Source organism: Heterodontus francisci, chromosome 7, assembly GCF_036365525.1.
Source record: "Heterodontus francisci isolate sHetFra1 chromosome 7, sHetFra1.hap1, whole genome shotgun sequence".
In the NCBI taxonomy this organism is placed as follows: Eukaryota; Metazoa; Chordata; class Chondrichthyes; order Heterodontiformes; family Heterodontidae; genus Heterodontus; species Heterodontus francisci.
In genome coordinates, this window is record NC_090377.1 from 89,079,911 (window position 1) to 89,096,399 (window position 16,489).

A 16,489-nucleotide genomic window follows, 5' to 3' on the forward strand; every position below is an offset into this window, starting at 1 on the left:
ATTGTGTCCAATTCTGGGCATTGCATATCTGGAAGGACGTGAAGGCTTTAGAGAGGGCACAGAAAACATTTATGAGAATGGTTCCAGGTATAATGGTTACATGGATAGACTGGAGAAGCTGGGGTTGTTCTCCTTCGAGAAGAGAAGGTTAAAAGAAGATTTAATGGAAGCATTCAAATTCATGAGGGGTCTGGACAGAGTAAATAGAGAGAAACTGTTCCCATTGGCAAAAAGGTCGAGAACAAGAGGACACCAATTTAAGTTGATTTGCAAAAGAACCAACAGCGACGTGAAGTAAAATTTCTTTACACAACGAGTGCTTAGGATCTGGAATGCATTACCTGTGATGGAGGGAAATTCAATCATGGCTTTCAAAAGGAAATTGGATAAGCACATGAAGAGCAAATATTTGCAGAGCTATGGGGAAAGGATGGAGGAGTGGGACTAGCTGAGTTGGTCTTATAGAGCCGTCAAGGACACGATGGGCTGAATGGCCTCCTTCTAGACTGTAACCATTCTATGATTCTATGATTTCAATGATACAGATCAACCATGGTTGAATTGAAGGATGGACATGCTCAAGGGGCTGAATGGCCTACTCCTGTTCTTATGTTGCTAATCACACAACTGACAGTAGGTTTCAGCAGTTGTATAATCCATTGAATATTAACATGGTCTATGCAGTTGTACAATTAAAGAAATTGTGGAAGCTGTTAGTGGATCATTTGAAGTTATATAGATAATTCACAAAGCATTCACACAGTGGATAATGTTAGGACTATAAACAAAACTATGATTCCACTACAAGTTCCATTATGTTTCTTTCCATAATTACAACTGATCGTTCCAATGGTTTCCTTTAAGAATACAATGCAGAAATCACAATCTTTAGTAGAAAGAAGCTTGCACACAATTTGGGTTGGATTTAGTGAGTCCGTCATGGGTTCGAGTGGTGGACCCGGAAGAGTGCACCGTCCTCGCTTGTCACATGGGTGGCTGGCCCACCGTGGTCACTTTGGATGGGCCCCGCACCCCCATTATGTAATAACGTGGCGGGAGCAGGATGCGAGACACCGAATATGGCGTCAGATGACTCCAGAGCAGGTGCTGGCACCATATTTAAAGGGCTGCCAGCCCTGCTTCCATTGCTTCCTTGCACTCATTTGCTGCTGGCTCATCAAAGCTGAGACTCGTGTTGCAGTGACTCTGGAACCCCCAACTCCCCAAGGCAGATCCCACAGGATGGCAGGCACAAGACACAGGGTGGGCCCATGGTTTAGTGATGCTTCCCTCCAGATATTACTCCAGGCTGCAAGGGAAAGGTGTGAGGTCCTCTTCCTCAGTGAAGTCAAGAAGACGTCAGCAGCCGTGGAATCACTCCCCGGGACGCGGCTCCAGTGCCACAAGGGGGTTAATGACCTCGTTCGTTCTACCGAGGTGAATGCTCCACACCTTTCCTTTTTAGTGATTGCAAGCGGCTACGCAGGAGGAACCGGGGCATCATGTCATGGGGGTCCAAAAAGACAGGGTGTAGGAGACCCATGCTAGATGATCAGTGGCCATACAGATACCATTGATGCAGAGCCAACCCTGCCTTAGCAACTAACCTTTTGCTACTTCTCCTGTCAGAATCCCTGATGACCCTCAGTGCCTATCCTTGCTGATAGCCAACGTTCTCATCCAGTAGTATGGGCAACCAAACATCTCGCCCAACTGTTTGGTCACCTGATACAGCCATCCAAATCAAAGTCTCCTCTTTGCAGAGCACCCAAGACCCGCACCCACCTTGCAGAGCACCCGGGAACCTGACCCCTCTCCCCCCCCCCACCTACTTGCAGAATGCACAGCACTGTAGGCCAAGAATAGCCTTCACTCCCCATTCCTCCCTATTCTTTGCCTATACAGTGCTGGACATGGCCCCTACCCATTGTGGCACTCCAACCTTGTGCCAGCTTTTAACAGTCAGGAATCTGAAGTCACGTGAGTGCCGCCCGTCGTCCACTTAATCCCCCATTGAATCGCGATGAATTAGTTGCAAATGTATTACAAATAAATGTTCAGCAACTTAAATTACATTCCTGTTGCTTCTGGAAGTATGTTGAAGGAATTAAGTCCCTGGGCCATTTAATGTGGGCTTGCACCCTTTTTGATCACTCTTACCCCATTTAGAATATGTTCTAAATATAGAGTCCAAGACTTAGTATCTTTCTATTCTTTGGGTACACGAGCATCAAATAGCGATGCAATGAAAAAAACTAAAGCATCAGTTGCAATGATTGAATAATCCTTCATCATAATGCCCCTTGAGTGGAAGACTGTTGTCATGTAAAGAAAGATATCACAATTCAATGGTATCTAGTATCTTGGAAATGGCCATAACCTCAGAAATTTGCTGTGATTACCAAATTTGTTTGTTGTGAAGTCAGAATAGAATTAATTTGTTGCACAAAGCTATCAATTTTTAATCAAGCATTTTTGGAATAAATAGGTACTCTTCAAAGATCCCTTATATGGTAGGTTTGTCTATTCTTATAGGTCTATTTTGTGGGCTTTAAAATAATGATATTTCTATAGCAGTTGTTTATCGATCAAGGGCAGTGGAATTTGGTGCCAAATGGAGCATGATATTTTCTAATGCTAAGTATGTCATTATAATGAATAATGCATATGTACATAATCACAAAGTGCAATCTGCTACTACATAGGATTACATAGGATATACGGCACAGAAACAGGTCATTTGGCCTATCCAATCTATGCCAGCATTTATGCTCCACTTGAGCCTCCTCCCATCTTTCCTCATCTAAATCTATTATCATAACCCTTTATTCCCTTTCCCCCCAGATGCTTGTCTAGCTTCCCCTTAAATGCATCTATACTGTTCACTTCAAGCACTTCTTGTGGCAGTGAGTTCCAAATTTTCACCACTCTTTGGGTAAAGAAGTTTCTTCTGAATTCCCTATTGGATTTCTTGGTAACTATCTTATACTGATGGCCTCTAATTATGCTGTTCTCCACAAGTGGAAATAATCTCTCCCTATCCGCTCTATCAAAACCATTCATAATTCTATTAGGAGACCCAGCCAATTCATCCTTTTCTGATATGTAGGCGCATGTATTTCTGGTACCATGTTTGTAAATCTTCTCTGCACCCTCTCCAGTGCCTCTATATTCTTTCGATAATATGACCAGAACTGCACACAGTACTCTTAAGTGTGATTTCACCAAGGTTCGATACAAGTTTAGCATAACTGCCTTACTTCTCAAATCTATCCCTCTAGAAATAAAGCCTAGTGCTTGGCTTGTTTTTTTTATGGCCTTGCTAACCTATGGTGCAACATTTAGTGATTGGTGTATTTGTACACCGAGATCCCTTTGCTCCTCTACCCCACCTAGACTCGCACGTTCCAAGTAATAAGTGACCTCCATACTCTTCCTACCAAAATGTACTATCTCACATTTATCTGTGTTGAACTTCATTTGCCAATTATTTGCCCAGTCTGCAAGTTTATTCATGTCCTCCAGTAATTTGTTACAGTTCTCCTCGGTATTGACTATCTCCCACAATTAGGTGATATCCGCAAATTTAGAAATTGTGTTTTTGATTCCAAAGACAAATCGTTAATGTAAATTGTGAACAGTAGTGGTCCCAACACTTATGAAATACCACTTCCCACCTTCTGTCACTCTGAATAACTATGCTTTACTCCAACTTTCTGCTTTGTCTTGAAGCCAGCTAGCAATCCGTGCTGCATTAGATCTACAATATCATCTAATGTATTCCAAAATGTCATTTCAATTTCCCCATAAAAGTAAGATCATGTTTATGATAAATAAAGTGTACTTTAGGTGAGCAGATTTGAGAATTGCATAATTGAGAATGATTTCTTCTTCTTTAGGGTATTTCTGGTTTTCCTGGTGCTCCTGGCCCAATTGGTGCAACTGGTCCAGCAGTAAGTGGCATTTATAGTCAGACCTATGTCATTGTCAAGGAACTCTCTTGTTGCATTGATCTAATTTTTATACTTTTCTTTAAATGTTACACATTTCTCTGACCATGGCCATAATAATTTTTACCTTTTATCATTTCCTATTGAATACTATTAGTTGGTCTACAATTCTGATCATATCCCTAGATATATTTTAAAAATATACCTAAAAATACGCAATCAGACCTTGATGTGAGACTTTATATTTTTTTCTTCAATTTTTTCAAAGATGTGATATGTATGGCACAGTAGGCAACATGCAAAGTGCCTCTAAAAATTCACATTACAAATAGTTGCAATATTTGAATTTAAAACAACAAAAAACTGAAATGAAAAAATTACACTAATGGCAAAAACTAAATACCACATGAGGAATTGAATGACCCAATTTATTTTCAATGAAAAAATTTTTAGTTCCCTGAGATCTCCAATTAAGTCTTATTCCCAATATGTCAGACATTATGGCTGGAATTTTACACCACCCCAACTAGCGGGATGCTGGCGGGGGGTGGGGTGTTTTACGTAAAATGGAGCGGGGGACTCTGAGAGGCTTTCCTGACCCGCTTCCGCCTCCGCCCCCCTTTACGTAGGGTGGGAGGGGGGGGGGGTGAAAAACGGTCCACCCGCTAGGTCAATCAAGGCCCTTAAGTGGCTACTTAAGGGCCTTCGCCCTCCCCACATGGATTTTACGCGTGGCAAGCGGGTGTCCTGGAGCCAGGGAAAGCCACCTGGGAAAAGCAGGTGGCTTCCGATCATCTCGGGGGTGTGGAGCTGCTTATCGGGCACAGGGTGCACGATGGAGGGCTGCCCCCACTGTCCCAACCACCCCCAAGACCCAGCAGGCTCCCCTTCCCCCCCAAACGACCACCCTTGCTTTGCCAAGGCCTGACTGATTACCCCCGGCGAGGCAACCAAACTTACCTATACTCCCAGCTCCACGTCATTTTAGTCGGTGGCCAGCTCCCGTCCACCCAACATGAAATCCCGGCCTGTATTTTTTGACTATTTTTACTGACATCACTAGTCAATGAGTGGACAATCTCTGTTTAGCAAACACCGGCACACATAAAGAAGGGCTTTGTGTTTTGTTTATAAGTGTTGCTGATCACACAAGTCCAAGCATAAATAATTATGGAACAGACAAGAAGATTTTAACTATTCATCATCAGCTGTGCTTGAATGGTCAACATGTACCAAACACATTCCTAAATTATTCATTCATTTTATTTAAAAATGTTGGACCGGGAAACTATAAAGTACAGTATTAAATTTAGCACTTAGTTAAACTAATTAATAAAATTTCATTTGGGGTGAGTATAACAGTAAGGGAATTAGTATTAAGGATATTAGCAAAGAGCAAGTCGAGAGGCATTCATTAAAAGTAATAGTTTATACAAAGTATTAATTAGATTCTTAAATGTGGGATTAGAGATTTTTTCTTAGATCATGGGTTGGCAGCTGCGACCTGTTGCTTGCAATTCCTGTGTCAAGTGGCAACTTCAGGGTACTTCACGTGTCTTGGGTGTCCAGGTGTGTAAAAAGTGTCTCCAGCTGCTTCAGCTCGAGCTCAGGATTTCTGAGCTTGAGGGGCATCTAAAGTCACTGAGCATCAGGGAGAATGAGAGTTTCCTGGATGATACATTTCAGGAGATGGTCACCCTTCAGGCAGCGAGAGCTCAGTATAGTAGATGAATGGCCATTCGGAAGGGTAGAAAGAGGCAGGAACTGCAGGAGTCTTTGGGGTGTGTGCCACTCTCAGACCAATGCTCAGTTTTGGAGACTGCTGACAGTGGTGACACCTTCCTGGAGTGCAGTCCAGACCATGCCACCAATGGGCAAGGGACCGTACAGGAGGGAGCTGCAAAGTGCAGAAATGCAGTCATTATAGGAGATTCCAGAGTTAGAGGGACAGTTGGGCATTTCTGTAACCATCATCATGAGTCCTGCATGGTGTGTTGCCTCCCAAGTGCCAGGGTAAAGGACATCACGGAGAGGGTGCAGGATATTCTGCAGGGGGAAGGGAGTGAGCCAGAATTTGTGATACACATCAGTTCTAATGACATAGAGAGGGCAGGTATTGAGGTCCTATGGTCAGATTTTCAGGAGCTAGGGAGGAAGTTAAAAAGTAGGACCTCGAAAGTAGTCATTTCTGGATTATTCCTAGTGCCACACACTAGCGAGAGTGGAATTAGGAAGATAGGGAAGAATAATATGTCTTGAGGCATGGTGCAGGAGGAAGGGCTTCAGATTTTCAGGACATTGGGACCGTTCTTGGGCAGGAAGCACGTATTCAAAGGGATGGGTTGCAGCTCAACAGGACTGGGACCAAGGTCCTCATGGGGAGGTTCCCTAATGTGGTTAGGGATGGTTTAAACTAAATAGGCAGGTAGATGGCATCAGCCTATAGAAGTAGAAAAGAGGAATTAGGTGAATAAGAAGTGAGTGTTGTTGTGCCTAACACACAGTCTACTCTTAAAGAATCCGATTGGTGAAAGGTATATCAATATTTTATTCACACACTAAATCAAGTACAAGCTCTCACTACTTGTACAGTATCAAAACTCATCAACGTACAAGCTCTCACTACTTGCACAGTATACCACCCGTCAGGTACCCATTAGGTCTCAGACTTGCGGCTGCTTTTCTGTTCTCTGAGCCCTTGGCTCAGGGGTATCTTCTCGAGTGTGCTTCCCCGCGGTTCTCGTGCCTTCCCTAGTTTCAGTCAGGCCTTAAATCTTGTTTCCAAAACCCGCCCCTCTTACTTACTCATAGGGGTCAGGTGTAATGACATAATGATAATTCCTTATTTGGCTCAGTGAGAACCTGTTCAAAACTTCACAGTTTCCCAATGTCTACTATGAGTCTAATCATATCTGATGTCCATGACGACTCCCTTTATCTGCTTCATGCAAGGACAGTGTCTGGGATCCTCCTCAATATCTTTTCTATACTATCTGCAATTCCTCAGCTATCTGTGCACTGTGGCCTCTTTCTACCCATTCTGCCTATGCTTTAACACACTGTTCATTGTTGTGTGACTAGCCCCTTTGTTTTAACTAAGTTCTTATGTGTTTTTGCTATATGTGTTTTTACTGTATGTGTTTTTACTGGGTCTACAGTGTCAGATAGCACGAGAGAAAGAAGTACTACTGTTATGACTGAGCCTGGAGGAGTGCACTGTCTTTCTCCAGTTCCACTTCTTCACGGGTCACAACATATATTTAAATGTTTTACCCAGTTACTGATATAGCGAATTATACACTTAATCTATTTTAAATTTTAGAATAAATCTGCCAATCAGGTTTCTTTAATAAACAACACAAGTTATTAATTTATTATAAAACAAACTTATTCAATAACATTGCAAAGCTTATTAACACACAGGTTGAAATATGGAAGTTCCCTTCTAAATAACCCAACACACACGCATGCACATACCGGTCCAAGAAAAAATAAAGACATTTTCTCTGTGGAATATCCTGCACCCTCTCCATGATGTCCTTCACCCTGTCACAAACGAGACAAAAAGAACTTTGGCCAAATACTAGTTAATTCTTGAAGAAAAATTTAAGATATGGAATGTTCTCAGCTGGTCCTTTTGCTCTGACATCCAGGTGCATGGAAACAGCTATCACGGGGATCTTTTGGAGCAGTTCCCTTTAGGCGACATCAAAGATTAGTCTAGCAGGATTTTCAGGAGAAATGCGGCATCAGTTTCTCTATTTCTCGCGCTGGATTTTCAGGGTTCCTCAGAAGTGGCACAAGATGAGTTGGGTTCTTCTTCAACAGGCTGCAATCCCAACTGACATTCAAAACAGTCCACACCCCAATTGAACCAAAACAATATTCAAGAACGAAACCAACTCTTGACATGTCACTTCTCTGTAAACAACTCCCATAGTCAGCAAGGTCCCTGTGGTTTATTTAGTTTAAGACATGTAACTGTAAGTATTTGTTTTTAGACAAAGTCCCAAGTCCTTCCAGTGACCTTTTAGAAAAAAAAACAAGTCCAGCATCTCCTCAGCTATTACCACAGACTTTTACACACAAGTTCTCAAAAATATTTTTTTAAATGGAAGTCTTTTCGTAATAGTATATTAGTTAGGAGCAGACGAAGAAGGACTATGAGGAATATAAAGACAGATTTTTAATGATTATATGTAAATGTATAAAGTATGGTGAATAAGGTTGGTGAGCTACAAACCCAAATAGCGATATGGGAATATGATGGAGTGGCAATAATGCAAATGTGGCTTAAGGGTGATTAATATTCAAGGATTTTGGAAGGTCTAATACAGGTGGGAAGTATACAGTAAATGGCAGAACCCTTAGGAGTATTGACAGGTAGAGAGATCTGGGCGTACAGGTCCACAGGTCACTGAAAGTGGCAATGCAGGTGGATAAGGTAGTCAAGAAGGCATACGGCATGCTTGCCTTCATCAGTCGGGGCATAGAGTATAAAAATTGGCAAGTCATGTTGCAGCTGTACTGAAGCTTAGTTAGGCCACACTTAGAATATTGTGTACAATTCTGGTCGCCACACTACCAGAAGGATGTGAAGGCTTTGGAGAGGGTACAGAAGAGGTTTACCAGAATGTTGCCTGGTCTGGAGGGTATTAGCTATGAGGAGAGGTTGGATAAACTCGGATTGTTTTCATTGGAACGACTGAGGTGGAGGGGCGACATGATAGAGGTTTACAAAGTTTACAAAGCTTTGTTCATAAATAGAGGTGTAGAGATAAAAGCAATGAAGTCATGCTGAACCTTTATAAAGCTCTGGTTAGGCCACAACTAGAGTATTGCATCCAGTTCTGGCCACCACATTTTAGAAAGGATGTGAGAATGGTTCCAGGGATAAAGGATTTTAGCTACAAGGTTAGGTTTGGGAAGCTTGGGTTGTTCTCCTTGGAGCAAAGGAGATTGAGGGGAGATTTGATAGAGGTGTACAAGATTATGACAGGTTTGGATACGGTAGACAAAGAAAGGTTGCTCCCATTAGCTGATGGTACAAGGACTAGGGGACACAGTTAATGGTTTTGGGCAAGTGATAGAGGGGGAATGTGAGGAAGAACTTTTTTATGCAGCGAATGGTAATGACCTGGATATCACTGCCTGTGTGGGTGGTGGAAGCAGGGACGATGAATGATTTCAAAAGGAAATTGGATGGGCATTTAAGGGAAATAAACTTATAGGGCTCTGGGGATAGAACGGGGAATGGGACTGATTGGATTGCTCTTCTGAGAGCCAGCATGGACTTGATGGGTTGAATGGCCTCCTCCTGTGCCATAATGACATTATGGCCTGAGTTTTTTCCAGAGACAGGAAACAGGAGATGGATACGTATTTGGGTCAGTAACCTGCCTCCCGGGGTAAATTGTTATTCACATGGGTTTCCTGTCCAATTAGAGCCAGTGTGGGTGGAAACGGAGGTGGGTTAGATCAAGTGGAGGACTGATTTAGACTCCCCATGGCAGCCATCACCGAGGCTGTTGGCTGTCCTGAAGAAGCGAACTGTGCATTGTGCCAAAGCCTTCCAATAATCCAAGCAGAGGAGAAATGACCCGAGACAGCCAGAGAACTAGCACTCGGGCAGGGCTGCCCTTTGCTTCATTAATGCAGACCTCAATGTCATTTTGGAGGCCTTGAGGGAGAGGAGGGCGATCCTTTGCCCAGAGGGTGGCTGGAAAAGGCCACCATCTGAGACCAGACAGTCTTGGTTCTAGATTGCTAACATCGTGAGTGGCAGAAGTGAAACATGGGGATTCTGCAAACATTGCCGATAAAAGTTCAATGACCTCATACATTCTGGCAAGGTGAGTGTACAACTCTCAATCCTTTGAACAGCTCTCAGTGTTTACACCCTCCAGCAGCCACAACACCTGAGGAGCCTCAGGGTGCGGGTGTATGCACGCCCTGAAGATGGGAGGGGTGTATTCCCAAGGCACTCACTGACTCCTCAGAAAGGCTCATAGCCAGAGAGCTGCTGAGGATTTGTTACCACAGAGACATGCGACTACTAATGAATAGGAGAAGATGACATTGGACACAGAGGACAGCAGTGCCTTATCTCCCTCTCTTTTGTCCTTGCAGGGGCAACACGTGCACAACATGAGAGAAAGGGCCCAGACGGGAGGAGGGGTGCTCTTCCTCTATGGAATAACACCCATGGAGCAAGAGGCATTGGAGTTAGCCAGGATAATGGAAGAGGAGGCAGTTAGGCCTGGTGAAATTGGAGCTCCTGGTGCACCTGGTGATTACAAAAGGCAAAGTGGTCATTAACGGAGTACACAGCACTCTACCCCATCTAATAGCGTGTCATACACTGAGTAACATTGGGTAGCCTCAGCACTGCAGAAGTTTTCACTGTCCTAGGCTAGCTCCCATCATCTCTTCATGTGTCTCCCACAGGTGTAGATGTCCAGCCCAGGGCACCCTCTCCCTCTATCTGTGCAGGTCCTGAGCTGCACGAGGAAGAAAAACCGTTACACCTTATGAATCTGACGTCCACCAACGCAGATGCTCTTATCTTGGTGGGTCCTCACATATGTGTTGATATGGTGGCAATGGGAGAGAAGCACGGCACTAGTGTGCAGGAGGAGGTGCCAGAGGCTGATGGAGCTGTGGTCAGACCCCTCGGAGGATCAAGGATAGACACAGCCCTACTCAGTTGGGCACAGCTGCAGGACCTCAGGAGTCACTGGAAAGGTGGCTGTATCTTGAACAGCAGATGGAGATGTGGTTCCACATTTCAGAGAATCCTGAGGTACTGGACAGTGGATAGAGGAGTCCATCCAGCTCATGTGTGCCACCAAGGCTTAGGGCTATGAGTGCATGAGCTCCTCCATTGAGAAATTAGCCAATCTCTTGGAGAGCCTTATGCAGCAGCACTCTGAGTGGATGCAGGAACTCTGCACTGATGTCCGCAGGATCCATAAGATGCTGGGTAGTGTGGACTAGTCAGTGGCGTTGGTGGTCCTCCACCAGGCATCTGGCACAGATGGCAAGGGTTAAGGATGTCATGGAGGAAGGTGAGGGTGACATCCCTCATGGGCCACTCTCATCATCTTTGGCCTACTTGGCCACTCCAACTGAGGGACCATCTATGCAGCAGGGCTAAGTGACGGAACCTGCCTCTGCAATGATACAAATACAGAAACATCTGGAGATGCCCACATGGGCACCTCTATGATGAGGACAACTGCCACATGCATCTCAGCTGCAAGCTGAGGCAATTGAACAGGCTGCCTCCACCTCCTCTGACACCACAAAGGACCACCGTGTAGCAATGGTCGAGTGCAGAGGCCACCACAATGTGCGGAGCACTAAGTGTGTCACTAGTGTTCTCCTACTCTCTCTGTGAACAGATCTCCTCTCTGTACACTTTATAAATGATACATTAAGGCACACGTCTGGGACTCCTTTTATTGCTGCCATAACAAGAAAAGTCATTTGAGGTGGTGAATGACATAACGGAATCCTCCACAGTGAGGGCGAAACCTCTGGGCAGATGGGCTTCCTTCATTGGTGGTAAGTAATTAGAAGTTCCAGGCTGCATCTTCCATGCATGTGTTAGCACAGGTATCTCAGACTCCCTTCCATGCCATATCCCTCAACCTGGGTCAGAGGGGCTCATTTGAAATATTGCTGAATCAGATGCTCCCTGACATTGATGGCATCTTTGCAATCTCTTTGCATTCCAAGCCATGCTCAGCCACCTCGTGTAGCGGGGCACCTTTCTGTTCAGCGCCATCTCCCTCTGCCTCCACTTCCTCCTCCTCAGTCACCTGCTGCTCTTCCCCTGACCTTCCAGGGCCTCACCATCCTCAGGATCCATGCCTGTCTGGATTGCCATGTGATGGAGAATACCGTATGGCCACAATAACTGAGACCCCTGCCGGAGGGTATTGGAGGGTGCCAGAGTCACATCTTCAGAAGCTCAATGGCCTGCTTAGTGGTTGTCCTAGTGAGTAGGTGGCTGTGGTTGTCTTCAAGGGATATCCCTTGTTCCCTAGGATCCATCCATGCACTCTGGAGTTTGGAGTGAGGATCCGAGGCAGTGTGGACTGGCAGAAAATGAAGGAGTCATGGCAGCTGACAAGAAAATGAATGTGCACCTGGAGGAAGCTCTTCTTGTGGTCACAGACCAGTTTAACATTGAGTGAGTGGAAGCCCTTCCTGTTGATGAATCTCACTAGGCAGTCACTGTATGCCTTGATGGCCGTATGGGTGCAACTGCTAATGGCCTGCACCTGGGGAAATCCAGCAATGGTGGCAAAACCCAATTCCCTCTGTCGCTGTGAGACCATGTCTGTCATGAAGTGAATGTACTGTTCAGTCCTGGCAAAGAGGACATTGATGACCTGCGAGATGCAGTGGTGTGCAGCCGCTTGTTAAATGCCACTGAGGTCCACAACAGATCCTTAGAAAAAGACAGAGGTGAAGAAGTTCAAGCCCACAGTAACTTTAATAGTCACTGGCAGGGCATGGCAATCAATGCTGTGAGTTGCAAGATCTTTGGCAATGAGGTCACAAACATCTGTTTGGACAGATGTAGCCTTCTGCGGCTCTGGTTCTTGGTCATCTCTAGATGGCTCCATCTTCAGTCGATCCTGTATTGTGGGTTTGGCCTCCGTGTCCTTTCTGCTGCTCTTTCCTCTCCCGTGCCTTCCTGCTGCTCAGGGTTCTATCATTCCTGTGGAGGATGTTGCCCCTCATCACCATTGCGCCCAAAGTCTGAGAGTCGTGCCCTCATTGCCAGCTGCAGCCTTCCTTCTGGGCAGGTAGCTGCCCAACAGTCCTTAGCAGCCTCACCCCCTGCTCTTCTGCCCCTGTGCTGCCAAGGGGCTGCCAATCCCATTCAATGCCCACTCTCTCTGCCACCTATGCACGCCCTTACCAAGAGCCAAGTCCCCCTTTGTCCTGCTGGGCCTTTAGTGGGACTGGGGTGATGCCCTGGGACATCCTTGACTGGTTCCCACTCTTTACCCACCTCCCTTCAGCTGACTTCTTTCCGAAGGCACGTATTATCCATGTACCCCTTTAAAAAATTTTAACCTCCAACCTGTTAACGAGCTTTTTAACAGCTTTAATCAGCCTCAATTGGGGGGAGTGCAGAAATAGTGCCAGCCCCCTCACCTTGATGAATATTGCCAGCGACAGGAATAGCATCTTGTAACAGATACACTGCCCACACCCCTCCCCCCCCCCACCAACCTCCATTTCTGCCTCGGGGGAGTTGAAAATTCAGCCCTATGGCTCCATGAATAAATAATGCATCAAACCGCTTTGAACGGTGCAATCTATAAATGTAATTCCTCAGTCCTGCAAAAACATTATTTCAATACTGGCTGTTCACTTTTGAAAAGAGGTGATAGTTTCCTTCTTACATATTATAAGGAGTACTGAAGCGAGCTCCATTTTTTGCACTAATAATCCTTATGCAGTAATGACATAATAAAATATCAAAAAAAATGAACTTGCCCTTGTGCCCATGGCAGAATGTTGCCTGGGAACTGGAATATAAAATGTATTTAATTCATGAAGACCTCAATAATCATTCCTAATTGATGCACTGAGTTAATATCAGTTCTTCCTAAATATTTGAATATTATGTATTATACAGATTTACATTGAATATTGATAGAGCACACTAAAACTATGTTGATACAAACTATTATATTTCTGTTTTAGTTGAATATCATTGATTTTATTTTGGTCCCTCTTCTTCTCTCCCTCTTCTTCTTGTAAGCTGATCATGCCATCTTGCATTTCTCTGCACTCAGAGACTTTGCACTCCCAATTCATACCACAACCTATCATTGCTCCTCTGTTTTCCTTCTGTTCTACCACCATCAAAAGCGTGAAACTCCCCTTATCAAGCCACTGGCTATCCTCTGTGCCTCACTCAGCATTTTCTAATTGACCCAGTGTGGCACCAGTCGCTACTTCTTTGAGACTCTCCCATTTTCCTTGTTCCCTGTTTAGGGGACCTGCTGAGGATTAATTTCACCTACCTTCTTCCTGTTCCACTCACTCCACCCTCCCTGAGTGTTACCAATGGATCAACAATTGACATCCCACTTTGTATGTCTCTTCAGAAAGTACACTTATTCACAAACAAGGTCCTTGTCATTCATGACATTATTCAAGATGATTGTATTTACATCCTCAATTGTACTTGAAACCTGACTTACTGGTGGGCCCTATATTAAGAAATACTGTCCCTAAACCCCTGTACCTTGCCACCTTCCTCTTATCCTTTAAGACCCCCTTTAAAAGCTACCTCATTGCCAAGTTTTTCACCCCTCAATTGGCTTGGGAACCATTTTTTACTTTACTTCTTTCTGAAGTGCCTTGGGACATATTTCTGCGTTAAAGATGTTATATGAATGCAAATTGTTCTAAATAGTGTTTATTTTATGATTTAATAGCACATTACTTTTATTTTAACTTTTCCTCTTGTCCTAAAATTTTATCTTTGGATCTAGTACCCTCTAGTTCCTTTTCTCATGGGATAGCTGAGTGCCAAGATTTCATACCCCTGTTGTGCTGCTATGGTCGTGAGCAACTGTCCCTATTATTTAAACGCCTTGTCCTCGAGGATTTGAAATTGGGTCATCACAGGGTTAGAGCAGCGGGCCAAGATTTCCGTCACTGCACTTCCTCTGCTCTTTTCCTTTTAACAATAAATAAGGCACTTTCATTATTTGCCTTACATTACTCATTACTAATAAAAATTGCAATTGTAAACCATAGTCATAAGATACATCGATGTATTGTTTCTGGTCTATATTAGTTTGTTATCATTTGTGATTGTATAGACAATAGTCCTGAATTTTCATGGCTTTCCCCAAGCTCTTGTAATCTCAGTGGCAAATTAGTTGAACAGCATTTGTTTTTTATAATATATAATATAAAAACAAGAAATGCTGGAAATATTCAGCACATCCGGCAGCATCGGTGGAGAGACAAGCAGAGTTAACGTTTCAGGTCAGTGACCCTTTATCAGAACTGGCAAAGGGTCACTGATCTGAAACATTAACTCTGCTTGTCTCTCCACAGATGCTGCCAGGTCTGCTGAATATTTCCAGCATTTCTTGTTTTAATTTCAGATTACCAGCATCTGTAGTATTTTACTTTTATTTTAGCATTTGTTTTTTTATTTAATTTTATTCAGAGATACAGCACTGAAACAGGCCCTTCGGCCCACCAAGTCTGTGCTGACCATCAACCACCCATTTATACTAATCCTACATTAATCCCATATTCCTACCACATCCCCATACTAGGGGCAATTTATAATGGCCAATTTACTGATCAACCTGCAAGTCTTTGGCTGTGGGAGGAAACCAGAGCACCCGCAAAAACCCACACGGTCACAGGGAGAACTTGCAAACTCTGCACAGGCAGTACCCAGAATCGAACCCGGGTCGCTGGAGCTGTGAGGCTGCAGTGCTAACCACTGCGCCACTGTGCCACCTGGAGGCTTCAACAATCTCTCGCTGGAGAACCCCTGTGATAATTCAAGACTAATATAAATTGTGTCCTTTAGCATTTTTCTATTAACTTCTTTATTTTTTGAACAGGGTATTGCTGGTTCTGCTGGTCCTCCAGGTTCCCCTGGTAAAGATGGTCCCTCTGGCTCAGCTGGTAAGACTGGTCCACGTGGTGAAATTGGACCTCCTGGATCCAAAGGCGAACCAGGTAACCCTGGTAACAAGGGTTCACCTGGTGAATCTGGTCCTCCAGTAAGTACGGCATCTAAAACACAAAAAATCTGTTGCTAATACTCAGAAACTGGATGTAGATACTGGCGATAATTTCTGAACTGGAACAAATAAGATGATTCATAAAGAATTATTACACAGAAGAGCATAATTTTAGAGGATTTAAGTTAGCTGTGACATTGTCAAATATCCCTAAGCAATGTATTATGCAGCATTATGGTGAAAAATGCTTCATAATACACAATACTTACGCTTTTGTTAATATCAAGAACAATTGGAGAAAAAGCACTTTGACTTTGTTAAAAGAGAATGGGAATAACACTAGATACAGCATCTAATTTTCTTTTAATGTGATTGGCTTTAATTGGATATGTCTTCAAAATGTTTTGGCTCAACTATTATACATGGAAGATAAAGAGCCAAATTATTTTCTAAACCCCATTATTATCTTTAATAGGGTCCTGCTGGCACACAAGGCCCTCATGGTTTGTTAGGATCACGGGGTGTGGTAGGCTTACCTGGTTCTCTGGGGCGACCAGGCCCAACAGGTGAAAGAGGTCCATCAGTAAGTATTCATGATCTTCCAGAATTTTGAATTATGTTTCATGTCTTTAATCCACATTTACTTGATATTAGTTATGGCTTCTTGATTCTGATATTTCTCTTATATCAGCAAACTAGCAAGCAATTTACCACATCATTGCTTCTGGAAGCAGGCCATGTGTTTTCACTACCAGATCTAGAAAGAGAATCAGAAAGAAAAGGTTACGTTAT

The 16,489-nt window shown here is 43.9% G+C and overlaps 1 protein-coding gene across 8 annotated transcripts in view; it reads left to right on the forward strand.

Moving 5' to 3' along the window:
• LOC137372132 (collagen alpha-1(III) chain-like) overlaps positions 1-16,489 on the forward strand; it is a 300,919-nt gene that overhangs the window by 242,541 nt on the left and 41,889 nt on the right. For all 8 annotated transcript variants that reach the window (XM_068035601.1, XM_068035603.1, XM_068035600.1 and 5 more), the window contains 3 exons: positions 3,900-3,953; positions 15,575-15,736; positions 16,173-16,280. In XM_068035601.1, coding sequence (XP_067891702.1) covers positions 3,900-3,953; positions 15,575-15,736; positions 16,173-16,280 — 324 coding nt within the window. The remainder of the gene's footprint in view (positions 1-3,899; positions 3,954-15,574; positions 15,737-16,172; positions 16,281-16,489) is intronic.